Here is a 25,623-nt window from a genome sequence, read left to right as displayed (position 1 = left end):
AAATGTGTAGTGGGTTCTCTCAGGATATCCACAGCAACTCACCAACACTCAGCAGGGGCTGCTGGGTGGCTCAGCCCCTTATGGTTCCAGGGCTTCTTTCTGGAGGTCTTGCCTAAATGTACTTCTCTGGTAACTTTGCAAGCAGCGGGATGGGTGTTTTTTGTCAGTTCAGCAGCGCCCAGCATTCCTACCTGTCAGTAAGAAGTAATGAAGTGTTGAGTCCAGTGACTCAGTGTGGCCTAATCCCCTGCATTCCTATGCCTTATCTAGCAACTGGACCCTAAGTCTGTGGGCTGCGTAGGGCAGGGATTCTAGAAGGTAGGTAAGGTATAGGAAGAGGAAAAAGTTCTCATTCATGAGCTGGGATGGATGCTTATCTGAGCTTCAAGAAGGACTTCATATGTAAAGTGTCTGTAAAATGGCGCTGGTGAGTGGTAGCATTCTGAGGCAAGTTGGACCAGCCCTCCATGGTGATTTTCAGCCCTTTACTATTAAATCAACTTAACGGTAAAAACTTTTTTAATGGCTGGAGAAATGGCTTAACAGTTAGGAGCACTTGCTGCTCTGGCAGCGGACCCAGGTCCCAGCATTCGCGAGGTAGTCCAGCCCATGACTGCAAGGAACTCCGGTTCTAGGGGGTCTGACACCCTCTTCTGTTCTTCACAGGCATCGAACACTTGTGCACAGACACAAATGCAGGCCAACACTCACATACATAAAATAAAAATAAATAAAATCTGAAAACAATTTAATAGTTTCTGGGGAAAAAGAAAGACACCTCTGTGCTCCTAGAAAGGATCTCATGTACCCTAGGCTGGCCCGGAAGTTCTGATCATCCTGCCTTCTCCTTCAGTGCTGGGATTGCAGGTGTGCACACACAGGACTTCATGCATGCTAGAAAAGCGCTGCACCAACTAAGACATATCCCAGCTCCCCCCTTTAAGATGTAAAAATAGTGTGTGTGTGTGTGTGTGTGTGTGTGTGTGTGTGTGTGTGTGTGTGTGTGTGTACAAGTAAGCTGAGATGCCCGCAGAGGCCAGAGGTGTTGGATCCCTTGGAGCAGATGTGAGCGTCTGGTGTGGGTGCTGGTCCTGGTCCTCCTCTACAAGAGCAGTACAAAGTCTCAACTGGTGAGCCATCTCTCTAGCCTTGGTCTCCCCATCTAGTAAAGGCTGGCTTCAAACTCACTATGTAGTTCAGACTGGCCTTGAACACCCAATCCTCCTGCTTCAGACTTTGAGTGCTGGCAAGTTTCCTCACTTCAAGTTTAAAAATCAGAGGTTAATGGTCTAAATTAAAAGATGCTCGCCTCACGATCCGTTCCAATGTCTGCACAGTTTAGAAGGCAGCCATGCTTTCCACTCGGCCACCAGTGCAAATGTCATGTAAGCATTTGAATATGGAGGGAAGTGCTATGGGACCGAAAACTGGGTGGGGTGGAAGGGTGGAATTTTGTGCTGGAGGGATGATGGTTTCCTTCTGGGAAGGAAGAGAGCATAAGATTCCTGAGGAAGGAAGGGAACTCACTTCTCTGGTCCAAAGGCCAGATTGTGGGGCCCCTGAGCAGGCTGGGCTGTAGATAACTTGCCTCTCCCTCCTAGGGGTCCAGGCCATGAGTGTTCGGGGTGGGGGTAAGGGAGGAGGTGGTTGAGGTTGTTAGGTGTGAGGTTCCTGAGTTGGCAGGGGCAGAGCCCGTCTGAGAACACTGCCTACCAGGACACTCCCAGGGAGTAGCCGCTGGTCCTACAGATAAGCCTCACCAAGGAATGTGGTCCTTGCTTAGACCCCGCCTGTCTGAGCTAGGGAGGGCACCATTAGGTTTAAATGATCTGAAACTTGACACACGAAAATCCGAAGACCCTAGGAGGGCTGGGGGATGTACCCCAGGGGTAGAGCACTTGTCTAGTGGGTTCAGTTGCCTGCACTGCAGGAAGAAAAAGGAAAGAAACAAATACCTCAGGAAATCATAGGCAGAGAACGCGAGCAGGCACCGATAGAGAAGTCCAAATGATCATCAGCACATAACACGTGTTCTCCTAAGAAGGCTTGAGTCCTGGAGACTGAGTTTCTAGTTTTGCAAAGATGAAAAATAATATTTTGGGGGCAGATGAGAAGGCTCAACACAAACAAGGTGATTATTGTCATGGTTGGCAACCTGCGATTGATTCCCAGGACCTGCACAAGGGGCAGAAAGAGAACTGACTCCCACAAGTTGTCTCTGATCTTTACATATGCCATGACAAGTGTGACCTCCCACTGATCATACTAATAACACTTTGGAAGCTAGGTATGACAGTGTACACCTATAATCTCAATCTCAGACAGCTGAGGCAGGAGAATCACTGTAAATTGGAAGCTGACCTAGGTTGTATAGAGAGACCCTGCCTTAAAACAAACAAACGAACAAACAGAAAACACATTAAGAAAAAACAAAAAGCTGCGTTGAACCTGACAAATAAGATAACCTAGTTTCAAAATGGGCAAAGGTTTTCAGTCAGTAATTTCCCAGAAAAGGTGTACAAATGACTACAGACCCACGAAAAAGACTCAACCCTTTCTGGGCCGATTTCCATATCCCAGGACCAAGCAAGGAAATGACACAGGGCAAGAATTCTTACAGGCTTAGTCAGGGTCTAAGGTCTCTAGCCGTAGCCTCTGCAATGACCAGAGTGGTTTTATTTTATTTTATGCAGGAGAGGTGGGCAGTACTGGGCCTTGCACATGCTAGGCCAGCCTGCTGTCATTGAGTCATACTCCTGACCCAAGCCAATGAAAACGTTGAATCATGATGACATACCACACACACCAGGATGGCGTGCTGGCTAGTTTGACGTCAGTGTGATAAAAAACCTAGACGTATCAGGGAAGAGAAAATGCCAACGTAAGACTGGCTTGTGGGCAAGTCAGTGGGGGTGTTGTCTTGATTAATGATTGCCGTGGGAGGCCCCGTCCACTGTGAGTGGTGCCACCCCTGGACTGGTGGTCCTGGGTGGTATAAGAAGGCAGACGGAGCAAACCAGCAAGCAGCAGTCTGGCTTCTGCTTCCGTTTCTGCTTCCAGCTCCTGGCTTTGAGTTCCTGCCCTGACTCAGGGAGTGATGACGGAGTATAAGATGAAATAAAACATTAGCTTTTGGTCATGGTGTTTTATCACAGCAATAGAAACCTAACTAAGACAGATGGCTGTCGTTATAAAAAAAAACAATAGTAGGTCTGAGGCTGTAGCTCAGTAATGGAGTACCTGCCTGAGTCTGCCAGTGAAGAGCTGGGGGTGTGGCCCAGTGGTAGAGAACTTGCTGCAATCTACCAGTGAGGAGCTGAGAGCATGGCTCAGTTGTAGAATACTTGCTAATGGGAATTTAAAATAGAAATGGACAAATTATCTGATAGTTTCTCAAATGGTTAAACATAGAATTAACCACATGACATATATATATAATCAGCAATGCTTGTTCAAAGAACAGCTTGTCTTGTATAGGAAATGAGATTTTAGTTGTTCTTTTTGGTTTTTTGTTTTTAAGACAAGGTTTCTCTGTATAACAGCCCTGACTGTTCTGGAACTCAATTTGTAGACCAGGATAGCCTTGAACTCACAGAGATCTGCTTGTCCTGAGTGTTGGAATTATGCACACACACATTGTGTGAACCCTGGGGAGAGAAAGGTGTGTTATCTACACTCCAACCTGCTCAGGGGGCCCTCTGGTCAGTGGCCTTTGGACTAAAGGGTCAGGAATGAGTTACTTTCCTTGAGAAAAGTTTTTAAAGTTTTTTTTTTTTTTTTAATTAAAAAAAAAATTTTTTTTTCCAGTTCAGGGTCTCTTGTAGCCCAGGCTGGTCTTGAACTTGTTGCTAAGACTGTCTTTGAATTCCTGATCTCCTGTTCTCACGTCCCAAATACTGAGATTTTAGGTGTGGACACTGTCCCAGGCCTCTAGCCTTACTGTGCTGGCAAACAGCGAGAACACCTCAAGTGTCCAGCCGCTGGTGAATGGTTAAACAGAGCAAACGTTGTGTGCTTATCTAACGATGGAAGAGCGGACTGGGGCAGGCCGTGATCTGGGCGGACTCTGAAAACGACATGCTAGCCAGGTGTGCTGGCACTAGGCTGTAAGCCCAGACTGTAGGAAACTGAGGTAGGGGACCACAGATAAGGCTAGCCTGGGCTATACGATAAGACCTTCTCAAACAACAATGAAACAAGATATAGTGGGGTTGTGGGAGGAGAAGAGAAAGCTAGTTGGCACAGTGCTTGGAGGGCTCGAGTTCCATCCCCAGAACCCACATGGAGGAAAACAAGCCAGACAGGATGCGCACTTGTGACCATTGCTGAGGCGGAAATGGAGGAGCCCCTGCCTCTGACCAGCCAGTCTAGCCTACGAGGAGAGGTCCAGGCCAGTGAGAGACTGTATCAACACAGAGGTGGATGGCATCTGAGAAATGACACCTGAGGTTGTCCATTGGCCTCCACTAGCACACACACCACACACCACACACACCACACACACACACACACACACAGAGAGAGAGAGAGAGAGAGAGAGAGAGAGAGAACAGTGCACTATGTGAAAGAAGACAGACACAGAAGGCTGTATATTGAATAATTCTCTTTATGTGAAATATCCAGAATGAGCAAGTCTGTATAGGCCAAAAGACAGAGCTGGCACAGCTCAAGGATGAGGAATGGTACTAGTGGATGCTCAGTTTCCTTTTGAGATACTAGAATGCTCCAAAATCAGAAATAGGTGATGGCCATGTATTGTGGGGGCAGAGGTTTAAAAAAGCAAACAAAAAACACTGACTGCTTCTTTTATTTATTCAGCTGGGCACTGAACCAGGGCCTTGAACAAGCTAAGCATGCACTCCCTGTTGGAGGGTTGGCTCCGGGTCCTGAACGCTTTAAGTGGTTGGGTGGATGGTGCTTTAGTTTTATTTTGCTGACAGGTTTTACTGTGATACCCAGGTTCTAGATTCACAATCCTCCTGCCCCAGCTGTACTAAGATTACAGGTATGTTCCTCCATGACTGGCCAAAGGTGTAGACTTCGAAAACTATTACATTGTGTGTGTTTCAGTTCTGTAACTTGATGCTATCAGATACATCTGATTGGGAAATACTTACACAAATGTAACTATGTACAGTTACTATTTGTTTTTTGTTGTTGTTGTTTTGTGGGAAGAGCAACTTAAAATCTCATTTCTCAGCAGTCTCAGATACAGTGTAATCTTTCCTGCCTTTATGTTATGCATAGCATCCTGGTCAGTTTTGTTTGTTGGATTGTTTTTATTTTTTGAGACAGGGTTTCTCTGTGTAGCCCTGGCCATGGTAGAACTCACTTTGTAGCCCAGGCTGGCCTCAAACTCAGAGATCAGCCTGCCTCGGCCTCACAAGTGCTGGGATTATAGGTGTGTCCAGCCACAAAGTGTTTATTTGGGGGCTGTGTTATCATGAATTTTGGATTTTTATGCCTTTTCTTATTTTGTATATTTTCTATATTGTCATAAAAAAATTTTGAGATTATATTTGCCACATTTCTCCACTCCATTTCTTTCCTCTAAACCCTTCCCTGCTCCTTCCTACTCTCCTTCAAATTCATGGTCACTTTTTCACTAATTGCCATTGCGTGCATATATGTGTATGTATACACATGTATATTCCTCAATATAACCTGTTCGTATAATGTTACGTTTATAGGTTTTCAGGGCTGACCCTTTGGTACTCTAAACACAAAGTGGTGTGCTCCCAATTGGAGAGATCCAGCCCTCCGACTCCCAGCTTTCCTCAGTGCTCTGTGGTTCCTTGTGTAGGGTTGAGACCTCATGAGCTTTTCCCTGTTGACTTCAGCATGTCCATTGGTGTCTCCCTTGTTCAGCTCATGTTTGAGCAGTCGTGCTGGTGAGACTTTATGGACTGGTTAAACTTTTTTTTTTTTCTGTTCTACAGAATGCCATCATTTTGGGTGTGACTGACCTCTGAGGGGTGTCTCTTATTTTCCCATCAGGGCTGTAATCCCCTTGCGCAAACTGGACGGAGCAAGCTGCAGAATCAAAGAGCTGCCCTGAACCAGCAGATCCTGAAGGCTGTGCGGATGCGGACAGGAGCTGAGAACCTTCTGAAGTGGGTACCTCTGGCTCTCCTGAGGACCTGTTTGATGGACATACAGCTGGGATCTTGCTTTTCAGCTTTGAGATTCCTTCTCATCTGGGGGCATCTAGACAGGTCCTTTTCTTGCCTAAATCTTTGTCATGTTAAAGACAGAGATGCTTTAGCCAGGTGGCACTCAGGAGGCAGAGCCAGGCGGATCTCTGTGAGTTTGAGGACAGCCTGGTCTACAGAGTGAGATCCAGGAGAGGCACCAAAACTACACACACAGAGAAACCCTGTCTTGAAAAACCAAAAAAAAAAAAAAAAAAAAAAAAAAAAGACAGAGACGTTTTATCCACCCTGTGTTTGTGGAGAATGGTGACAGACAGTGGGATTACAGCCGTGTGTGTGTGTGTGTGTGTGTGTGTGTGTGTGTGTGTGTGTGTGTGTACGTACATTTATATGTATATACTTAAGATTTGTTTACTTTAATTTTATGTGTATGAGTGTTTGCCTTCATGTGTGTACACCATGCGAAACCTGGTGCCCATGGAGGCCAGAGAGGTCATTGCAGATCCCCTGGAACTGGAGTGGCAGATGGCTGTGAGCTGCCATTGCAGTGCTGGGAACCGAACCTGGATCCTCGGCAAGAGCAGACAGTGCTCTTAACTGATGAGCGTCTCTCCAGCCCCCAGCCTAGCCATCTTGTTCGGAAGTCCAGTTACTGTGTTAGCATCTTTTCCGGATGTGACTCCTTTCTCCACTGCCTAGAGTGACACCTGGTAGAGAGAGCCACTGCTTGGTCAACGTGTGTTGACTGGAGAACAGAAAGGAAAGCATGGCACATTTATATTACCAGTGTCTACCTTTCTAATGAAAGGAGTCGTAAGGAGGACATGGTGGCACATACCTGTGGTTTCAGCTACTTGAGGGCAGGCTGAGGCAGGAGTATTGCTTGAACCCCAGAGTTGGAGACACCTGGGCAAAGTAGCAAAACCCTGTCTAGGAAAAAAGGATTGAGTTAATGAGAGAGGCAGAGCGGGTGGTGCTGGGTATTCACTGCTGTGCCGTGGGGATAAAATAGTTACTTATCAAGCAGAATTCACCAAAGCTGTACCTTTGTCTAGACGGCTGTAAATCCTCCCCACCCCTGAAGTGCAGTGTGCCACTCGCTTTTGTTTATGAAAGTGCAGTCTCCTCCTACAGAGGACAGCTCTGGGTATTGGCTCCCGCTGGCAGCTTGTTGAGGCTGGCTCTTGGAGCATGTGGCAAACCCAAGTCATTAGTACTGCGAGGCAGGTGCTTTTACCTGCCAACCCATCCCAGCCCCCCGCCCCTGCATCCCCCTAGAGGCTACAGGGCAGTTCTTTGGTTTGGCAGGGTCTCTTGTAGTCTAGGCTGGCTTAAAACTTGCTATGCAGTTAAGGATGACCTTGAACTCCTGATTCTCCTGCTTTTACCTCTTCGTGCATGTGTGGGCATGTGTCCATGTGCACTGTACGACTTTGTGGTGTCTGTTCCCTCCCCCTACCGTGTAAAATCCTGGGGATTGAACTTGTGTTGTCAGCCTTGGCAGCAAGCACCTTTATGTGCTGAGCCGCCCGGCCGGCCGGCCCTGCTTTGGAGTTTTTATAGCAGATACGAGGCCGTTCTGTCTGCCTTGCTCTGTTAACAGAACAGCCTCTCTGAGGCCCAGGCCAGGCTCAGTCAGATGGTCAGGTTAGCAGTTGTGTGGCCGGTAGACGGAGGGCGGGGCAGGGTTGTAAATGATTCTCCCGGAGACTGATAAGTTCAACACCCCCGCTTAGAGATTGTTGTTAGAGGAAACCCTGGGGTATTTATTAATCGACCTCAGCTGACACCGAAGCTTCCGGAAATCAAGGAGGGCATCAGGCCAAGCCTCACTCCGGCCCCGCAGTGTCCCTGGCCGCCACGACTAGCAGCAGGTAATTACTGTCATACTTTGGGTCTGGCTGTCCTAGCCTCAGATTGCTAGGTGTCCCACTAAGTTTCCTAGATGCGGATAGTTACAGTGTGGGCAAGAGGGCCTTTGGGGAAACATCCAAATCAGTGCGGGCTTGGAAACAAGGGTCTCAGCCTTTAACTGCGCAGGCCGCCATGACTGGGCAGGCGCTGTGAGCAGGGAGGTTTATGTCCCCTTAGGTCCTCCCCTTCCCTGTGTCAGCCAGGAGACAGTGAGCTTCCTGGAGCTTGGTGGGAGGTTACCGGCACTTGGAAGCGCCCTCCAGGCTGGACATTGGCAGTACTCTGCCCTCCCACTTCCTGTCCCTCCCTTGAGAAAGGTGAGGCAGTACCAAATAGTATGTATGAGACGGAGAGATTAAAGGAAGTTACTGGATTGTTTAGTTTTCATTAACTAGTTCTTGGTCAGAGAACAGGCTGTTTAACCATTCTGGTTGAACCTCCAGATGGCCTTCCATTGCTAGTCAGACTGAATGGGGAGAGCCTCACTCTGAGGCTTTGTGTGTCAGTATACATGCTGGTGAGGGAAGGGGCTGGGCTCCATGCTGGGAACTATGAGAATGGTGGGCTGGGAGGGTATGCAGCATATAGCCCAGGCTGGCCTGGAAGTTGGCGGATCTTCTCTCTCAGCCTCCTTAGTGATGCTATTGCTGACATGCATCACAACATCCAGGCCTTTTCTTTCTTTCTCTCTTTTTCTTCCTTCCTTCCTTCCTTCCTTCCTTCCTTCCTTCCTTCCTTCCTTCCTTCCTTCCTTCCTCCCTCCCTCCCTCCCTCCCTCTCTCTCTCTTTCTTTCTTAAGACAAGGTCTCACTATGTAGCCTTGGCTGGCCTGAAAATCACTATGTAGCCTATGCTGGACCTTGAAGTTGTGATGATCCTCCTGCCTCTGCCTCCCGAGGGCTGGGATTGCAGGTGTTTGCTATCACACACAGGTTTCATGTATGAGCAAGCACTCTGCCCACTGAGATGCAGCCCCAGTCTGTTTTTTGTTTTTGTGGAGAAAGAAGTCTCACTTTGTAGCCCTGGCTGGCCTGAATCTCAAGGTTCGCCTGCCTCTGCCTCCTAGGTGCAGGATTTTAGGCATGTACCACCATGTTAGGGTTTTAAAATCTTCGGATTATGAACTTTTAAATATTGGCAACCACTTAAGGGCAGAAAAAAATAACGCACTGACAACCAAGCGAGTGAGTCACAAGCCTTCAGTTCACCTTGTGATGGCCAGGCCCCAGGGTCAGGCTGGGGTGGCCCTGGCTGTAGTGAGGTTAATGACTGCTCACATCCGTTCCTAGGGGTCCAGCAGCTGTGCAGGGGGATGCCTGAGTCCCCTTGGCCTTCAGTCTGATGCCTGATCCTAGACCTGACTTTTTCCCACACTGGGGACATATCTGATGCCTTAGCCAAGGGTCATATGGGGCACAGGGTGGTAACACCCCACCCACTGCCACCACGCTTGAATCCCTGGCACAGTGGGAGGTGGGAACAGTTTTGGCAGGACAAACTGGCAGAGTAAAGTCAGCTTGCCAGAGTCGGTTACACTGTCCCAGTATGGTCTCCAAAGCATGTGGGAGATGGGAGTCAGGGTGGAGCCTGTTCTCAGAGGGACAGTTTTACTAAAAGGTTTGAAAGAAAATGAAATTAAGCTGGAAATGAAGAGCCGATGTGGTTCAATTACAGAGCACCATATGCCACCCCCAGCACCACACGGAGGCAAACAGAGACACATGGGCCAGAATGTGAAGTTCCCATTTATTTTTGCATTGGACTTTTCATTGTTGTGACATATGTCTCAAAAACAAAAACAAAAACCAACCTCAAATAGGCTGCATTTAGCCAGGTGGCGGTGGTGCATGACTTTAATCCCAGCACCAGGCAGGCAGATCTCTGTGAGTTCAAGGCCAGCCTGGTCTACAGAGCAAGTCCTAGGACAGCCAGGGCTATACAGAGAAACCTTGTCTTGAAGAACAAAAAACAAAACAACAAAACAATCACAAAAGAGAGGCTGGATTTAGTTAGCTCATGGTAGTTTCCAGTCCATGGTCAACTGGATCCATTAACCCTGGGCCCAAGGAAAGGGTGACTAACTATCCTGTGTCAGGTGCATATCTACCATGGCAGCTGAGTAGCAGAGTGACTGGGGGAGAGGGAAAAGATAGGATCTTTCAAAGGCATGCACCTAATGACCTTCCTCTAACCACTGCCCCACAATGCCATCCCATTATGACCCCATCAGTGGGTCCACACTGATGAAGTCAGAGACCCTCGTGATCCAGCACGTCTTCAAATCCCCATTTCTGAGCATGGCTTGAAGAACAAGCCTTCAGCACGTCAGCCTTTGGGAATACTTCTTACCCAAATCAAAGTAATCCTTGGAACTTGAGGCAGAAGAGCCATGGTCACATGGGAACTTTGCGTGGTAGACAAGGCACGTGTAAGGCTAGGCTGGGATACATGAGACCTTGTCTCAAAAGAAAAAAAAAGACCCCAGAGGCTCCAAGGTGCAGGAAAGCATGCGGTGTGTGTTGGGTAGTTGGAGGAAGTATTTGGTTGTGGCCTGGCCGCCCCTATTTATGCTCGTGGCTCAACTTCTCCGAGAACATTAATTGTGGGGTCTTCTTATTCTGAATGGTTCTTATGGCATGCACATGCTCTTTCATGAAAACCCGAGGGAGCTGATTCTTCTTCTCCTTGTGACACAGGTCATGGAGTCATGGTGGTGATGTTTTTTTTCTGGACAGGAAAGGGCCGAAACACTCTTTGCTTGATGCCTCTCAGACTTGGGCTCAGTCGCCAGGCCACACAGCACAAATGGGTCACTGATGTAAAAAGGCCGTCTTCCTCTGAGGAGATCCATAGAAGCCGTTTGTTTTCATTCAGAAAAGCAGCCTGGGTATGGAGCACAGGAACCCAGGAACCCAAGCCGCCATCCTTGCTCCCTGACCAGGACCAGATGGTTCTAGATTTGTCCATCCTCTAGCCGGGCCCAGAGATAGCTGGGAACATCCGCCGTCTTGCCTAGGTGTACTGTATTTGAGAATGCTTCTTCCACCAGTGAGGTGATGAGAAACCTCACCTGTTCTAGAGACAGCTCAAACCTTAGGACTGATTTCTGAGTCATCTTTGTATCCAAAGGTCAAAGAGCCCTCCAAGCCCAGGACCCCTCCTGGCTGCCAGCATCTAATGAAAATCTAATTGCTTCATTCATTTACTAAATGTCTGACCCCACCCTACACCCCAGCTGTCCTAGCATTTTTATCAAAATCTGTTGACCATAAATGCACAGGTGCATGTTAATCGGTACCATGCCGTACCAATTTGCTCTGGGCTTTGTAGTGACCTCGAACTCAGAGATCCATCTGCCTTTGCCTCCCAAGTGCTGGGAATAAAGGCGTGCGCCACCATGCCTGACTGTAGTGACTTTTAAAATCAGATAGCACACATCTTCCAACTTTGCTTTACTTTCTCAAAATCGTTTTGGCTCTTTTCGGTTATCTGCAGCTCCATATAAACTTTAGGGTCCCCTTCTCAGTTAATCACTCCCCACCTCTTTCTTTCTGTGCTAGGGATGAGTGCCTTACTCATGCTGGAGTACTCTACCACTGGGGTTGTTAATTCAGCTGGGCTTGGTGGTTCAGCCTGTCCTTTCAGCCCTTGGGATGATGAGGGAGGGAAGGAGGGAGGGAGGGAGGGAAGGAGCGAGGGAAGGAGGGAGGGAAGGAGGCCAGGGAGTTGTAATGAGTCTTATTATATCATCTCACCAGCTCCCAAATAACAACACAGAGACTTCTTGCTAATTAGGAAAGCTCAGCCTACAGCCTAAGCTTGTCCCACTAGCTCTTATAACTTAAATTAACCCATTTTTATTCATCTATATGTTGCCATGTGGCTTGTGGCTTTTACCTCTCCTCCTGCAGGTCTGTTCCCTCTGTGTCCATCCACTGGTGACTCTGCCTTTCTTCTCACAGAACTCTCTCTGTCCAGAAGTCATTGCTATACCTCCTGCCTAGCTATCAGTCATTTAGCTTTTTTATTAAATCAACCGCAGTGACATTTTCAGACAGTGTAAAGGAATATTCCACAACAGGGAGTGGTAAAAGTGTGGGTTGGAGCTGAGTGGTGGTGACATATGCCTTTAACCCCAGCACTCAGGAGGCAGAGGCAGGTAGATCTCTGAGTTTAAGGCCAGCCTGGTCTACAGAGCACGTTCCAGAGCAGCCAGGGCTACACAGAGAAACCCTGTCTTGAAAAACCAAAAACCAAAAGTATGGGTTGGGAGTGTGCCTCAGTGATACAGAACTTGCCTTGTGTGTACAAAGCCCTGGGTCCATCCCTAGCAAGGAAGAGAAAGGTGAACGTAAGAGTGGTCTCATTGCTTTGTTCAGAAGAGGAAAGTGATCAGTCTTTCACCAGTAAACATGATGGTAGCTACCAGCTTTCATACATAGGTGCTCTTTGTCAGGTTCTGTATAGTCTCCCTTTTTGAAAGGTATATCTGTCTGTCTATCATCTGTCTGTCTGTCTGTCTGTCTGTCTGTCTATCTATCTATCTATCTATCTATCTTTGGTTTTGGCCTTGTACTCACAGAGAGCTACCTGCCTTTGCCTCTCAAGCTGGTGTGTGTGTGTGTGTGTGTGTGTGTGTGTGTGTGTGTGTACACATGAGTACATGAGTGCTGGTGCTTGAGGAAGCCAGAGGTGTCAGATCCTCCTGGAGCTGAGGTGACAGACAGCTGTCAGCCACCTGACGTGAGTGCTGGGAATACAACTTGGGTCCTCTGCAAGAGCGGCACCCACTTAACCACTGACTGACTCGCCAGCCTTGTGCGTGGTCAGATTCATAGTCAAAGTTTTGTTTTGATTGGTTTTTCGGTGAGACAGTCGCTCTTGGTAGCCCAGGCTGGCCCCAAACTCTCAGTCCTCCTGTCTCTGCCTCCCACGTGTTAAGGAGATAATTTGTGACCTGTTCTTGGGTGACAAGAGGAGGTTTTTGTTTGGGTTGGGTTTTGGTCTTTTCAAGGCTAATTCCTTTCAAGACTTTCTCAGGATTCATGCCCAGCAGCTTCAGTGTTGCTAGCCACACCCCAGGCCTGACCGTTGGCTGGTGTGGTCAGGATAGCTCAGGGTCTCTGGGGTAGCTCATCTGATTGCGTCTAATAGCCATCCCCCCCCCCCCCCCCCCGAGATTCCTTGTGGGAATGGCTCAGTAAGGTCACCGGCTGAGTCTTCTCTCTCTTCCCCTTCTTCCACGTCTCTGTCGCTCAACAGAGTGGCCACAAACCAGAAGGTTCGGGAACAGGTCCGCCTGGAGCTGAGCTTCGTCAACTCAGACCTGCAGATGCTGAAGGAGGAGCTGGAGGGACTGAACATCTCCGTGGGAGTGTACCAGGGCACCGAGTGAGTGAGCAGGCTTTCCAAATGCTCTGGGCTGCAGAGTGTGTCTGCATCCAGGATACTAAAAGATGCTAGGGTAGTGGACCGGGCAGCGCCACTGGGGTGAAAGGGATGAACCTGTGAGGTTTGTAGGGAAAGAACTGGAAGGTGGATTATGCCAAAAAGCATAAACTGCTTTGATGGACATATTTTACTCTGAAAAGTGGAGAACCCATCCAAATTCCCATAGAAGATGGTACAGTGGGGATCCTTTAGAAAAAGACCCTGTTAAATATTTGAGAAATGAATGCTGAGATTCAAACCCTTTCCTCAGGGAGCATTTGAGGTGAAGCACTCAGAAATGCTCAGAGTTTGTTTCTCTGCTCGCTGTGAGGATGGTGTGGAGAGATACCCATGTTTAAGAAGAAATAATCAGTGTGGTCTGGTAGCTTGGGTGATAATCCCAACTATTCAGTAAGCTGAGACAGGAGGATCATGAGTTTGAGGCTAGCTCATGCTACATAGCAAGATACTGTGTCAAAGTAAAAATGAAATGGTCAGGACATGTAGTTCAGTGGTAGAGTACCTGCCTGGAATCTCCCAGTGAGGGGCTGGGGCGTGGCTCAGTGGTAGAGCCCCTGCCTAGAATCCCCCAGTGAGGGGCTGGGGTGTGGCTCAGTGGTAGAGCCCCTGCCTAGAATCCCCCAGTGAGGGGCTGGGGTGTGGCTCAGTGGTAGAGCCCCTGCCTAGAATCTCTAATCCCCCAGTGAGGGGCTGGGGTGTGACTTAGTGGTAGAGCACCTGCCTAGAATCCCCCAGTGAGGGGCTGGGGTGTGGCTCAGTGGTAGAGCCCCTGCCTAGAATGCCCCAGTGAGGGGCTGGGGTGTGGCTCAGTGGTAGAGCCCCTGCCTAGAACCTCCCAGTGAGGGGCTGGGGTGTGGCTCAGTGGTAGAGCACCTGCCTAGAATCCCCCAGTGAGGGGCTGGGGTGTGGCTCAGTGGTAGAGCCCCTGCCTAGAATGCCCCAGTGAGGGGCTGGGGTGTGGCTCAGTGGTAGAGCCCCTGCCTAGAATCTTTAGAGAGGGACCAAGTGGTTCAGTTGGTAGAGTGTTTGCTTAGCTTGCCCAAGGCCCATTCCTAAGTATCACAACAAAACAAAACAACCAAAATGTCCCAAGGAAGTAGTTTCCATGCCTTTTGCGTGGGGAAGCTGAGCCTTCTCAAGAAGTGGGTGAGTCTGAGTGGAAACCAGAGATAGTTTCCTGGATTAACAGAATGAAGACACTAGAGAATTTTGAGTCACCTTGGAATGCGCATTTCCTAATACTGATCCTTGTATGTCACCTGGGGTGTTTCTCAAAGGTGGAGACAAGCATTCGTGCCCGGAACCCTGCTGGTTATTTGGCCTATGACACCTGTGTCTGGCTTACCTGTGGACTCCTAGTGCAGTTTCAAAAGCCCAGTGAGAACAAATAACAACAACTCCCCACCCCCACCCCCTGGGCGAGATTCTCTGAGCCTGTGCTCTGAGGTTAGGATCTGGTGTTCTGTGCATAAGGGCTAAGAGGCTCAGCATTCCAGGCAGGGTGGTAGCAGTCTGGGCTCCCGCTTGCTGTGTTGAAGATCAGGGGTGTTCTTCCTACAAAGAGAGGCACTTGCAGCCCCATGTGGCCACTCCTCACAGTGGCTTCAGTTAATTTCCTTTGTCACTAGAAAAAGCAGAGGGACATGAGGATTCCAGGCAACACCTTGCATGTTTTCCAAAAGAGTCGTCTCTTAGCACCTTAGATCTTTCAACACTTCTGTGAGGCAGGCAGAGAAGACATGATCTCAGTGTGCAAATGAGGAAACTCCGAGAGAGGCCCAGGCCACAGAAAGTCTTGTTAGTGCCCCCCTGGGGTGGAGGTAGCCTAGTTTGAGTTTTCAGCATATCTGTGGTTCCTCTTCTCACTGGGCAGTAGCTGCCCTGCATGAGGTGAGCGCAGGAGGCCTGGGGCCTCAGACAGCAAGACCCAGCCTTAGCAGCTTCCACCAGGGTTCAGTCTTCTGCGGAGGCCACATGCCTGGACTGGGTCTCACGTGCCTTTAGCACCATTGTACCACCAAGGCAGTTTCAGCTTTCAGCCGCGGTCCACTCAACCCTGCCCAGCATTCCTGGCCTCCTCTCTGGGTCAGGCTCAGCAGCCCATGGAGGTCTCTTGTTACAGGTCAAAGAGCTAAATCCCTATTTGCAAAACACAACACTTCCTTCTGGCCCTGCCCTTAGGAATGTAGGTCCAGGGAGCATTCACAGGTCAAACTGTGGGTGACAAAGTGGCCTTTGGGGGTCTGTGCAATAAGAAACACGGTATGACACGCCCCTAAAAAAAAGAGAGCTCTGAGAGCCCCAGGTTCTGTCATGGGAGATGTTGGGGGCAGGACGGACATGCTGTGGTGATGAGTAGAAGAGGGAGGTGGCAGTTAGAGGGAGGTCCAGGGTGGCAGAATGCATGAGTGGAGCAGGGGGAACCCCAGACCTGAGCCTCGTGCACCTGGGCAGCCCTGTGTTAACCCCAGACCTGAGCCTCGTGCACTCGGGCAGCCCTATGTTAACCCCAGACCTGAGCCTCGTGCACTCGGGCAGCCCTGTGTTAACCCCAGACCCGAGCCTCGTGCAGGCTCTAATGTTAATCTAATGGCAGCCCTATGTTAACCCCAGACCTGAGCCTCGTGCACTCGGGCAGCCCTGTGTTAACCCCAGACCCGAGCCTCGTGCAGGCTCTAATGTTAATCTAATGGCAGCCCTATGTTAACCCCAGACCTGAGCCTCGTGCACTCGGGCAGCCCTATGTTAACCCCAGCACGGTTGCCCGTAGAGAGCTGAGACAGAGATGAATTAGACAGAGCAGCAGGGTGTAACACGGATTCCTAAATGGCCTTAGAAAAGACCCGGAACCAGATACTGGGGTAAATGCGGAAAGATCGGAGAGGCAAAGGAACAAGCCATTGCCACGTCTCACCTCTAGGACCCCTCAGCCTGAAAAGGTCTCAGCCAATAGGCCTCTATGACCTTCTTCAGCCAAAAAGGCTTCTGTCTCCTGTCTCCTCTTCTTATGTACCTTTCTCCATCCAGCCATTAAAGGCATCTGTGCTTCCCAAGTACTGGAATTAAAGGTGTGTGCCTGGCTCTGTTTCTCTCCTAGATTGAATCAGTCTCATATAGTCGAGGGTGGCTTTGAACTCACAGAGATCTGGATCTCTGCCTCCCAAGGGCTAGGATTAAAGGTGTGTGCCACCACTGCCTGGCCTCTATGTATAATCTAATGGCTTGTTCTGTTTTCTGATCCTCAGGCATATTTTATTAGGGCACACAATATATCACCACAGTAGGGGCCTGGTGAGTTAGGCTGTCATATCCAGCATCTTAGGATGCTGGTGGTTGATTTCTTCAAACAGAAGGAAGGATGCTGACCTAGAGGATGGGAGTCAGGGACCTGAGCTGGCTGTGGGTGGCGAGGCCGTGGGTGTTGAGGGGCTGGGCTGGGCTGTTCATGTACCCTTTGTGTTCCTATAGGGAGACCTTCACCATCCCTCTGATTCCTCTCGGCCTGAAGGAAACCAAAGAAGTTGACTTTTCGGTCGTCCTCAAGGTAAATCTCAGACAGTGGGCTCTGGGCCCAGGGAGAAATGGTGACATATTCTTTGCAGTGGCTTTAGGTACTGTGATTCCAGTGTCAATTGATGTCTGTAAGGTGACCTCGAGACCTCACTTGGCCACTTACAAAGAGAGCTTTGTGTATTCACTCCTCTGAAACTCACTGTCATCTCTGGTGGCTTCTGACCCTGTCTGTCCCCTCTGTTGTCTGGGACTGGGACCCAGGACCTGTGCATGCAGGCAAGCACTCTACAGTGAGCTGTGTTCGTAGTCTGTGTTTGGTTATTTTGTAGTTCCTTTTGTGTGCCTGACCAAAGGTAGATTATACTCTATTTTAGTGTCTTTATTCTCAAAGATTTTTTAAAAATCTACATTTGTGTATGCACATATTTATTTGTGTGTGCTCTGTGTGTTTGTGTTGTGTGTATATGTATATGTGTGTGCTGTTTGTGTGTATGTGTGTGTTTACTTGCAGACCTTATGGGTGTGTGGAGGTCAGAGGACAATTTGCATTTGGGTCCCAGGAGTAGAACTGAGGTCGCCAGACTTGGCAGCAAGTGTCCTTACCCTCTGAGCCACCTCTGAGCCACCTCACTGTTCTTTCCCTTTGAGACAGGCTCACTGTGTAGCCCAAGCTGGAACTCCTGTGCATGAAGCACCCTTGGAGGCCAGAGGGCGTCGGATCCCCTGGATCTGGAGTGAGGGCAGCTGCAAGCCACCTAGTGTTGGTGCTAGGAACCTAACCCAGGTCCTCTGCAAGAGCAGTAAGTGCTCTCAACCTAGGAGCCCTCTCTCCAGCTGCTCAAAATGTATCTTTTAAGAACAGTTGGTTAATACTTTGAAGACATCTTTGTTTCACCTCTGTTCTCAAACAGAGACTGTTCATCTCTTGGTACAAATAAGCCTTTATAAGGGGCATTTAAAATTATTATTGGTGTCGTTATGATTGGTAGGGGTCTTTGCCTGCATGTATGTATGTGCACCATGTGCATGCAGTACTGGCATTGGCCAGAAGAGGGATCCCCTGAACTGGAGTTAGAGACGGTTGTAAGCTACCATGTGGGTGCTGGGAAATGAACCCAGGTCTTCTACAAGAGCAGCTCTTAGCCAGTGAGTCATGTATGTCTTCAACCCCTCCAGGGTCTTGTTTGTTTTTTGAGATAGGGTTTCTCTAAGTAGCCCTGGCCTCGAACTCAAAGATCTACCTGCTTCTGCCTCCCAAGTACTGGCATTAAATGTGTGTACCACCTCACCAGGCTCCTCTTTTTTTTTTTTTTTTTTTTTTTTTTTTTTTTTAAACTTCTGTTCTGGTCAAATCCAGGCCACATCCCTGTGAGAGGGGAGTACTCTGCTTGGAGAAGGGCAGGTAGTAGCAATTTAGGACTCAAGGTTATTGGAAACTAGATTTTCTGTGAGGAAAGCATCTGAACAGTGGTGCCTTCCGCTGGCTGCCTTCTCACAGGTGCGTGAACTTCTTCTGGCTGTGACCCACCATCCCTCTGTGGCTCTAGGCAGGGTTTGAAGGAGTGTCTTCCATTGTGTTTGTGGCTTTGTTTCTCTAAGATTTAGCTTAGTGCCAGAGTTACAAGAATGCAGGCGTTTTAAAAGGCGACTCGTGTCATAGGAACCTGGGGATTTTATGGCATCTGTAGAGATCCAAATAGGTCATGTGCCAAATTCCACATTAAAGTGAGTTAAAAAAACAAAACAACAAAAAAACCGTGTTGTGGACATGGCCAACCACTGCTCAGCTGAGGTTTCCAACCGTGTCATTTTAGCCTAGAAGGGAGCCTGCAGATGTCAGTCATGCAAAAATGAGACCAATTAGCAGACTTTCCATTTTCTCCATCCACATTCATGCTTGAGGAGTGGCTGGTGAACTTGATCCAGGCCCGACCTGTGTTTCTTTGGAATGTTAGGTCAGGCAAGCGTCATGGTGTGATCCACTCTATTTAAGGACATAAGCTTTAAAGTGGCCATATTTATTAGCAAGCATCACCAGGGCTGGAGATGTACTTCAGTAAAGAGTGCTTGGCAGCATTAAGACTGCGAGCTCTTGTCCCAGCATTAGGAGATGGGGGAGAAATGCCATCAAAATAAATTTCTTTTGATTTGGTTTTTTTGATGTAGGGTTACATGTGGCTCAGGTTGGCCTTGAACTGGCAGTCAGGCCTGCCTGCACTTCTCCAGGATGGCACCAGCCTGAACTTTATGTTTCAACAGCACTGGAGATTGGCCCCAATGCTGCAGAAATGGCTGGGCCAGTGCACTGAACTACATTCCCAGCTCCTGTTTTTGTTCTTTTTGTTTTTTCCTTTTGAGACGGAATATCTATGTCTTCCTAATCCATCTTCCTGCCTCAGCCTTCTAACTGCTAGGGTTCCAGCTGCACCCTACCACATCTGGCTGCTTCTGTGGATTGGCAAATTTCCCCCCAAATGTTGGTTTTACTTTTTCATTAGTGACTTTTACTTTAGTTTTTGTGTTTGTATGTATATGTATGTGTTTTTGCGGGTGTGTTCACTTGTGCACATATGTGTGTGGAGACCAGGGGTTAAAGTTGGGTGTTTTCCTCTGTTGAGCTCCATTTTATTTATTTATTTGTCTATTTATTTATTTTATTTGGGGTTTTCTGAGACAGGGTTTCTTTGTAGCCCTGGCTGTCCTGGAACTTGCTCTATAGATCAGGCTGGCCTCAAACTCATGGAGATCTACCTGCCTCTGCCTCCCGAGTGCTGGGATTAAATGTGTGCACCACTATTGCCTGGCTACATCTTATTTTTTTTTTAAAGATTTATTTATTTATTATGTATACAATATTCTGTCTGCATATATTCCTACACCCCAGAAGGGCACCAGATCTCATTACAGATGGTTGTGAGCCACCATGTGGTTGCTGGGAATTGAACTCAGGACCTCTGGAAGAGCTGCCAGTGCTCTTAACCTCTGAGCCATCTCTCCAGTCCCCTACATCTTATTTTTTTAATAAAATATTTCATTAGCTCTTGGAGTATTTTGTATATTCATATATTTATATCTATATCTATATCTATAGAGATATAGATATAGATATAGATATAGATATAGATATAGATATAGATATAGATATTAGGTTTTTTGAGACAGGGTTTCTCTGTGTAGTTTTGGTGCCTGTCCTGGATCTCGCTCTGTAGACCAGGCTAGCCTCAAACTCACAGAGATCTGACTGGCTCTGCCTCCCGAGTGCTGAGACTAAAGGTGTGTGCCACCACCTGGCCATATAATGTATTTTGATCATATTTACCCTCCTCCCAACTCCTCCCAGATCCACACACCACCCCCCAACTCTCCTACCACTTCCCAACTTTATGCCTTTTCATTTTTATAACCCACCAAATCCTATTTGAGCTGCCCATATACTCAGGGATACAGGGCCACCATGGGATCAGAGTGGATCTACTATGGGCCACACCCTTAAAGAAAGTTAACTTTCCCTGTCTTGGAAGTCATCTGCTGTCAATAGCTTCTCAGTGAGGGTGAGAGTTTGTCAGCTCTCCCTGCTAGGCTGGAATGTTGACTGGGTTGCTCTTGTGCAGATCTTGCGCAGGCAGCCACAGATTTGGTGGGTTCATGAGTGCCTTGCTCTGGTCTTCCCTGAACCACCTCCTTGTTCTGAGACAGCATCTTTCATTGAACCTGGAGCTCATTCAACATTCTTCTCCTTCTCCTCCTCCTCCTCCTCCTCCTCCTCCTCCTCCTCCTCCTTCTTTTAGGAGTATGGGGTCAGTGAACTCCTAGTATCTGGTTATCTGGCCCTGTCTCCAAGACTTTGGGGTCCCATGCATGCACTGTAGACCCAGCTTGTACTCGTGGGTGCTGGGGGTGCAATCCTAAATCCTGATGCTTGTGCAGCAAGAATTTTGTCCACCTCCCCACCCCCCTGATTTTTTTTTAAAGATTTATTTTTCTTTTATTTTGTACATAGGTGTTTTGTCTACAAATATGTCTGTGCCCCATATGCATGCTTGCTGCCCCTGTGGGTCAGAAGAGGGCATCAGATCCTCTAGGATTGGAGCTACAGATGGTTGTAAGCCACCATGTAGATGCTGGGAATTGAACCTGGGTCCTTTTGAAAGAACAGCCATGTTTCTTAACTGCTGAGACATCTCTTGAAACCCCCTTCCCCAACTTTGATTTAGGCTACTTTAGTAAATTTCTTTCTTTTTTAATAAATTTCTTTCTTTTCTTTTCTTTTCTTTTCTTTTCTTTTCTTTTCTTTTCTTTTCTTTTCTTTTCTTTTCTTTTCTTTTCTTTTCTTTCTTTCTTTCTTTCTTTCTTTCTTTCTTTCTTTCTTTCTTTCTTTCTTTCTTTCTTTCTTTCTTTCTTTCTTTCTTTCTTTCTTTCAGACAAGATTTCTCTGTGTAGCCCTGGCTGTCCTGGAACTTGCTCTGTAGACCAGGCTGGATTCAAACTCACAGAGATCCTCCTGCCTCTGCCTCCTGAGTGCTGGGATTAAAGGTGTGTACCAACCACCACTGCCCAGTTACACTAAATTTCTTTAAAGTATTGTGTAAGAAAATCCTCAGGCCGCATGTACAAAGCATGTATTGAAACGGGACCTGGGGCTGGAGAGATGGCTCAGTGGTTGCCAACACTGGCTGCTCTTGCAGAGGACCCAGGTTCAGTTCCCTGAACTCAAATGGTGGCCTGCAAAACTGTAACTGCAGTTCCGGGGAAACAGTGCCCTCTCCTGGCCTCTCTGGGCCCAAGCTGGCCTTGAACTCACAGAAATCCAATTGGCTCTGCCTCCCAGTGCTCCGATTAAAGGCGTGTGTCACCGCTGCCTGTCTATAAAAATCTTTTAAAAAGGAAAAAAATAATAATTTCAAGCTTATGTTGGGCCCAAAATATAGTATGTGTATACAACTAATCTGAAATCTGAAAAAGTCTGAAGTCAAGAAGCATAAACAATCCCATTTGTACATCCTGTTAACCTGTTGTGGGTCACCTCCTCTGTGTCACTGTGAGCCAGGTGAAGGGAAGGATCTTCAAACAGTGACTGGCATTAGCAAGTGCCCATCATTGTCCATTGAATGGCCACATGAACTCAGAGCAGTTGTTAAACAAGGGGTTGTTGTGCTCTCAATTAAAGGGTTGTCCTGGGGCATCTTATAAGTCTAACCGCCAGGGACATTCACACAAAGGTCCCCCTCCCCTCCAGACATCCCTAGGCCGGTCGCCTTGGCTCAGAAGACCAGGTGTCCAGGTACTGAGGCAGAGTAAAGGTGGAGGTCTGAGCACTTGCAGGTCTGTCAGAAGTTGTTAATGTATCATCACTTAACTGTTAGAGAGATATTTTTCCCTTCAATTTTTTTTTCTTTGCATTAAGAAATATTATTTTTCCAGCCTGATCTACAGAGTGAGTTCTGGACAGCCACAGCTACACAGAGGAACCCTGTCTTGAAAACCAAAAAAAAAGTTTTTATTTTTATTTTTTTAAATGGTATATGGTGGGGAGGTTTGTGCACATGAGTGCAGGTGCTCGAGGAGGCTGGAGGCATCTGATCCTGTGGAGCTGGACATAGAAGATGTGACCCACCTGACATGGGTTAACCTGGGTCCCCTGGAGAGCGACCCTCACACTCTCAACCGCTGAGCTAGCTCTTCAGCCCACTTGGTTCTGTTTTTTGTTTGTTTGTTTGTTTTAAAGATAGGCTGTCATGTATGTAGCTCAGTGTTGTTGGTATTTTTGTTCTTTTTACTCTCTTGGAGGGCCTACCACCCAGCTTCCAAATAAATCACACATGGAAGTTTATTCTTACTTGTAAATGTCTGATCTTAACTTGGCTTGTTTCTAACCAGCTTTCCTTAAATTATCCCATCTACCTTTGGCCTTGGGCCTTTTCCTTTCTGTCCCTATATACCTTTCTTTGTTTCTTACTCTGTGGCTGGCTGTTTGGCTCTTACTCTGTTTGGCCCTGGGTGGTTGGCTCCTGATGTCCTTATCTGGATACTTCTCCTTTTCTCCCAGATTTCTCCTTCTATATATTCTCTCTGCCTGCCAGCCCCACCTATCCTTTCTCCTGCCTCACTATTGGCCATTCAGCTCTTTATTAGACCATCAGGTATTTTACACAGGCACAGTAACCCAACTTCACAGAGTTAAACAAATGCAACATAAACAAAAGTAACACCTTAAAATAATATTCTATAACAGCTCAGGCTGTCCTGCTATTCAACATGTAGCTTGGGCGGCCTCAGATCTGCCAGTCCTCTTGTCTCAGCATCCCAAGTGCTGGGATTACAGGTGTGCACCCCAGCACCAGCTAGATTTATGGTTTTGACTTGGTGGGTTTCCCTCATGCTGGGACTGAAGCGGATTCCCGCATGGTGGGGGCTCCCTTCCAGACCCCACATTAGGCACAAACCACAGCCAAACACCAGAGAAGCAGGGTAGAGACGTTAAAGTGGCTGCTTTCTGACTCAGGCCTGGCAGGTGTCATTCTTCAGAAGAGAGGAAGGGGAGGTCTGCGTTGGAATGGGCTGGGGTGCTGTTGAAAAGGAGATGGAGGATGAGGGACAAAGGGAGAGGGGCAAGGGTGAGGGGCGAAGGACGGCCTCTGGGTAGAGAGGAGATGGACGTGGACACAGGAAAACGGCGGTATACAAAGGTAAAGGGGGACCCTGTGTTACTGTGAAGGGTTTTGTTTTAATTGGGTGTGTTAATTAGGTGAGCCAAAGGGGGCTTCTGATTGCTGGACCTTGGTAGTCAGCCTCAGGAGGAGGAAGTGGACACATAAGGGAACAGACCTTGTGGTAGCTTTAGGAATGTGATCTAAGGGGTTTTAGCAAGGCAGATGGAATGAGGGAGGAGGGCAAGGCCACCAGAGCCACGTGCTGTGGTGGGCTGTGTCCCTTCAGAGATAGAACCCAGGGCCTTGTACACACAGGGCACACAGCTCCCTCCAGCTGCAGCCATGGCTGTTGACTCACACGCTGTCTTTTTCTGCTAACAGGATTTTATCTTGGAACATTACAGCGAAGACAGCTATTTGTACGAAGACGACATTGCAGATCTTATGGACCTGCGGCAGGTAAGTGCAGCAGTCAGCCAGTCAGCTCTGCTTGCCGAGGCTCCGGACATCCCGTGAATGACACTTGTAGCCTTAGGAAGTCCAGGATGCTGGGCTTGGAGAGGGGCTGTCGGGATCATCCACGGTACCCATGCTGTGTCAGAAGACAGTGGAAGGGGTGAGACTTGCCCGTGTTGGGGCTGGGGCTGGGTTCCAGGATTCCTCTTTTCCTCCTCCTCCACTGCCTCTCCTAGAGTTCATGATACCCACGGCAAGGTGTCTGAGTGTTCAGGGATGGGCCTGGACCACATCCTCACCTTGCTTACACCTCCATGCCTTCCTTTTCAGGCTTGTCGAACACCCAGCAGGGATGAGGCAGGGGTTGAGCTGCTCATGTCCTACTTCATCCAGCTGGGCTTTGTGGAGAGTAGGTTTTTCCCGGCCACCCGCCACATGGGGCTCTTGTTTACCTGGTAAGCGCTCTCTGGGGTCCCCTCTGCTGTGCACCTCTACATTCTGACTGTGGTGTTTGCCTAGCAGGTTCCTGGGCAGGGACTGTCTGCAAATCTGTGTTTGTGTAAAGACCCAGAGATAGGGCCAGGCGGTGGTGGCGCACGCCTTTAATCCCAGCACTCGGGAGGCAGAGGCAGGCGGATCTCTGAGTTCGAGGCCAGCCTGGGCTACCAAGTGAGTTCCAGGAAAGGCACAAATCTACACAGAGAAACCCTGTCTCGAAAAACCAAAAAAAAAAAAAAAAAAAAAAAAAAAAGACCCAGAGATGGAAAACTGTGACTGTGGCTTCTTGCTTCTCAAACGAGCCTCGGAAAGGGGCCTATGTGAGAGAGAGAGAGAGAGAGAGAGAGAGAGAGAGAGAGAGAGAGAGAGAGAGAGAGAGAGAGAGAGAGAGTGAGTGTGTGTGTGTGTTTATTTTGTCATTGAGGGAGATCCAGAGAGTTCTTAGGTGGAACTAATGAGAAGTGAGACAAATTTTTTTTTTTCTTTTTGAGAAGATTTTTTTCTTACATGGAGCAGGGTGTGGGTGTGAGCTAGAATTGAGTTTGATCCCAGGGACAAGGACAGCAAAAAGAGAATTTTTGTTTTTTTTTTTAAAGACAGGATTTCACCATGTAGTCCCAAGAGCCTCTTAAATCGACCTCAGACTGGCTGCAATCCTCCTGTCTCTGCAAGCCAAGTGCTGTGATGATAGATGTGTACCACTGGAAGGAGATTTTGAAACTTGAAACAAAACATTTGACTCTTTTCCATGATCATTTAAAGATTAATATGGTTTCTTAAGAAAGGTTTCTTGGTAGGTGGCCCAGACTGTCAAACTCACAATCCTCCTGCCTCAGCCTTCAGAGGGTGCCAGGATGATAGGCATCACCACCAGGTCTGGCTTGTGGGGATATTTTTCTTTTTATTTTGAGGTAGGTCTTTCTGTATACCCCAGGCTGGCTTCAAATTCATGGTCCTCCTGCCTCAGCCTCCCAAGTGCTGGGATGATA

General features: G+C 48.1%; 1 protein-coding gene across 3 annotated transcripts in view; it reads left to right on the top strand.

Annotated features, from left to right (window-relative positions):
• Window positions 1–25,623, top strand: part of Rhpn2 (rhophilin Rho GTPase binding protein 2) — a 55,191-nt gene that overhangs the window by 10,990 nt on the left and 18,578 nt on the right. For 2 of the 3 annotated variants that reach the window (XM_006985009.4, XM_016003560.3), the window contains exons 2-6: window positions 5,998–6,113; window positions 13,329–13,457; window positions 16,986–17,061; window positions 24,062–24,139; window positions 24,467–24,591. In XM_006985009.4, the coding sequence (XP_006985071.1) occupies window positions 5,998–6,113; window positions 13,329–13,457; window positions 16,986–17,061; window positions 24,062–24,139; window positions 24,467–24,591 (524 nt within the window). Of the gene's footprint in view, window positions 1–4,964; window positions 5,006–5,997; window positions 6,114–13,328; window positions 13,458–16,985; window positions 17,062–24,061; window positions 24,140–24,466; window positions 24,592–25,623 lie in introns of those variants that run through there. The other variant, XM_076577702.1, reaches the window with a different exon arrangement.

Source organism: Peromyscus maniculatus, chromosome 1, assembly GCF_049852395.1.
Source record: "Peromyscus maniculatus bairdii isolate BWxNUB_F1_BW_parent chromosome 1, HU_Pman_BW_mat_3.1, whole genome shotgun sequence".
NCBI classification, from domain to species: Eukaryota; Metazoa; Chordata; class Mammalia; order Rodentia; family Cricetidae; genus Peromyscus; species Peromyscus maniculatus.
The sequence above is the reverse complement of the archived record's forward strand: the minus strand, read 5'-3'. Positions and strand labels throughout refer to the sequence as shown.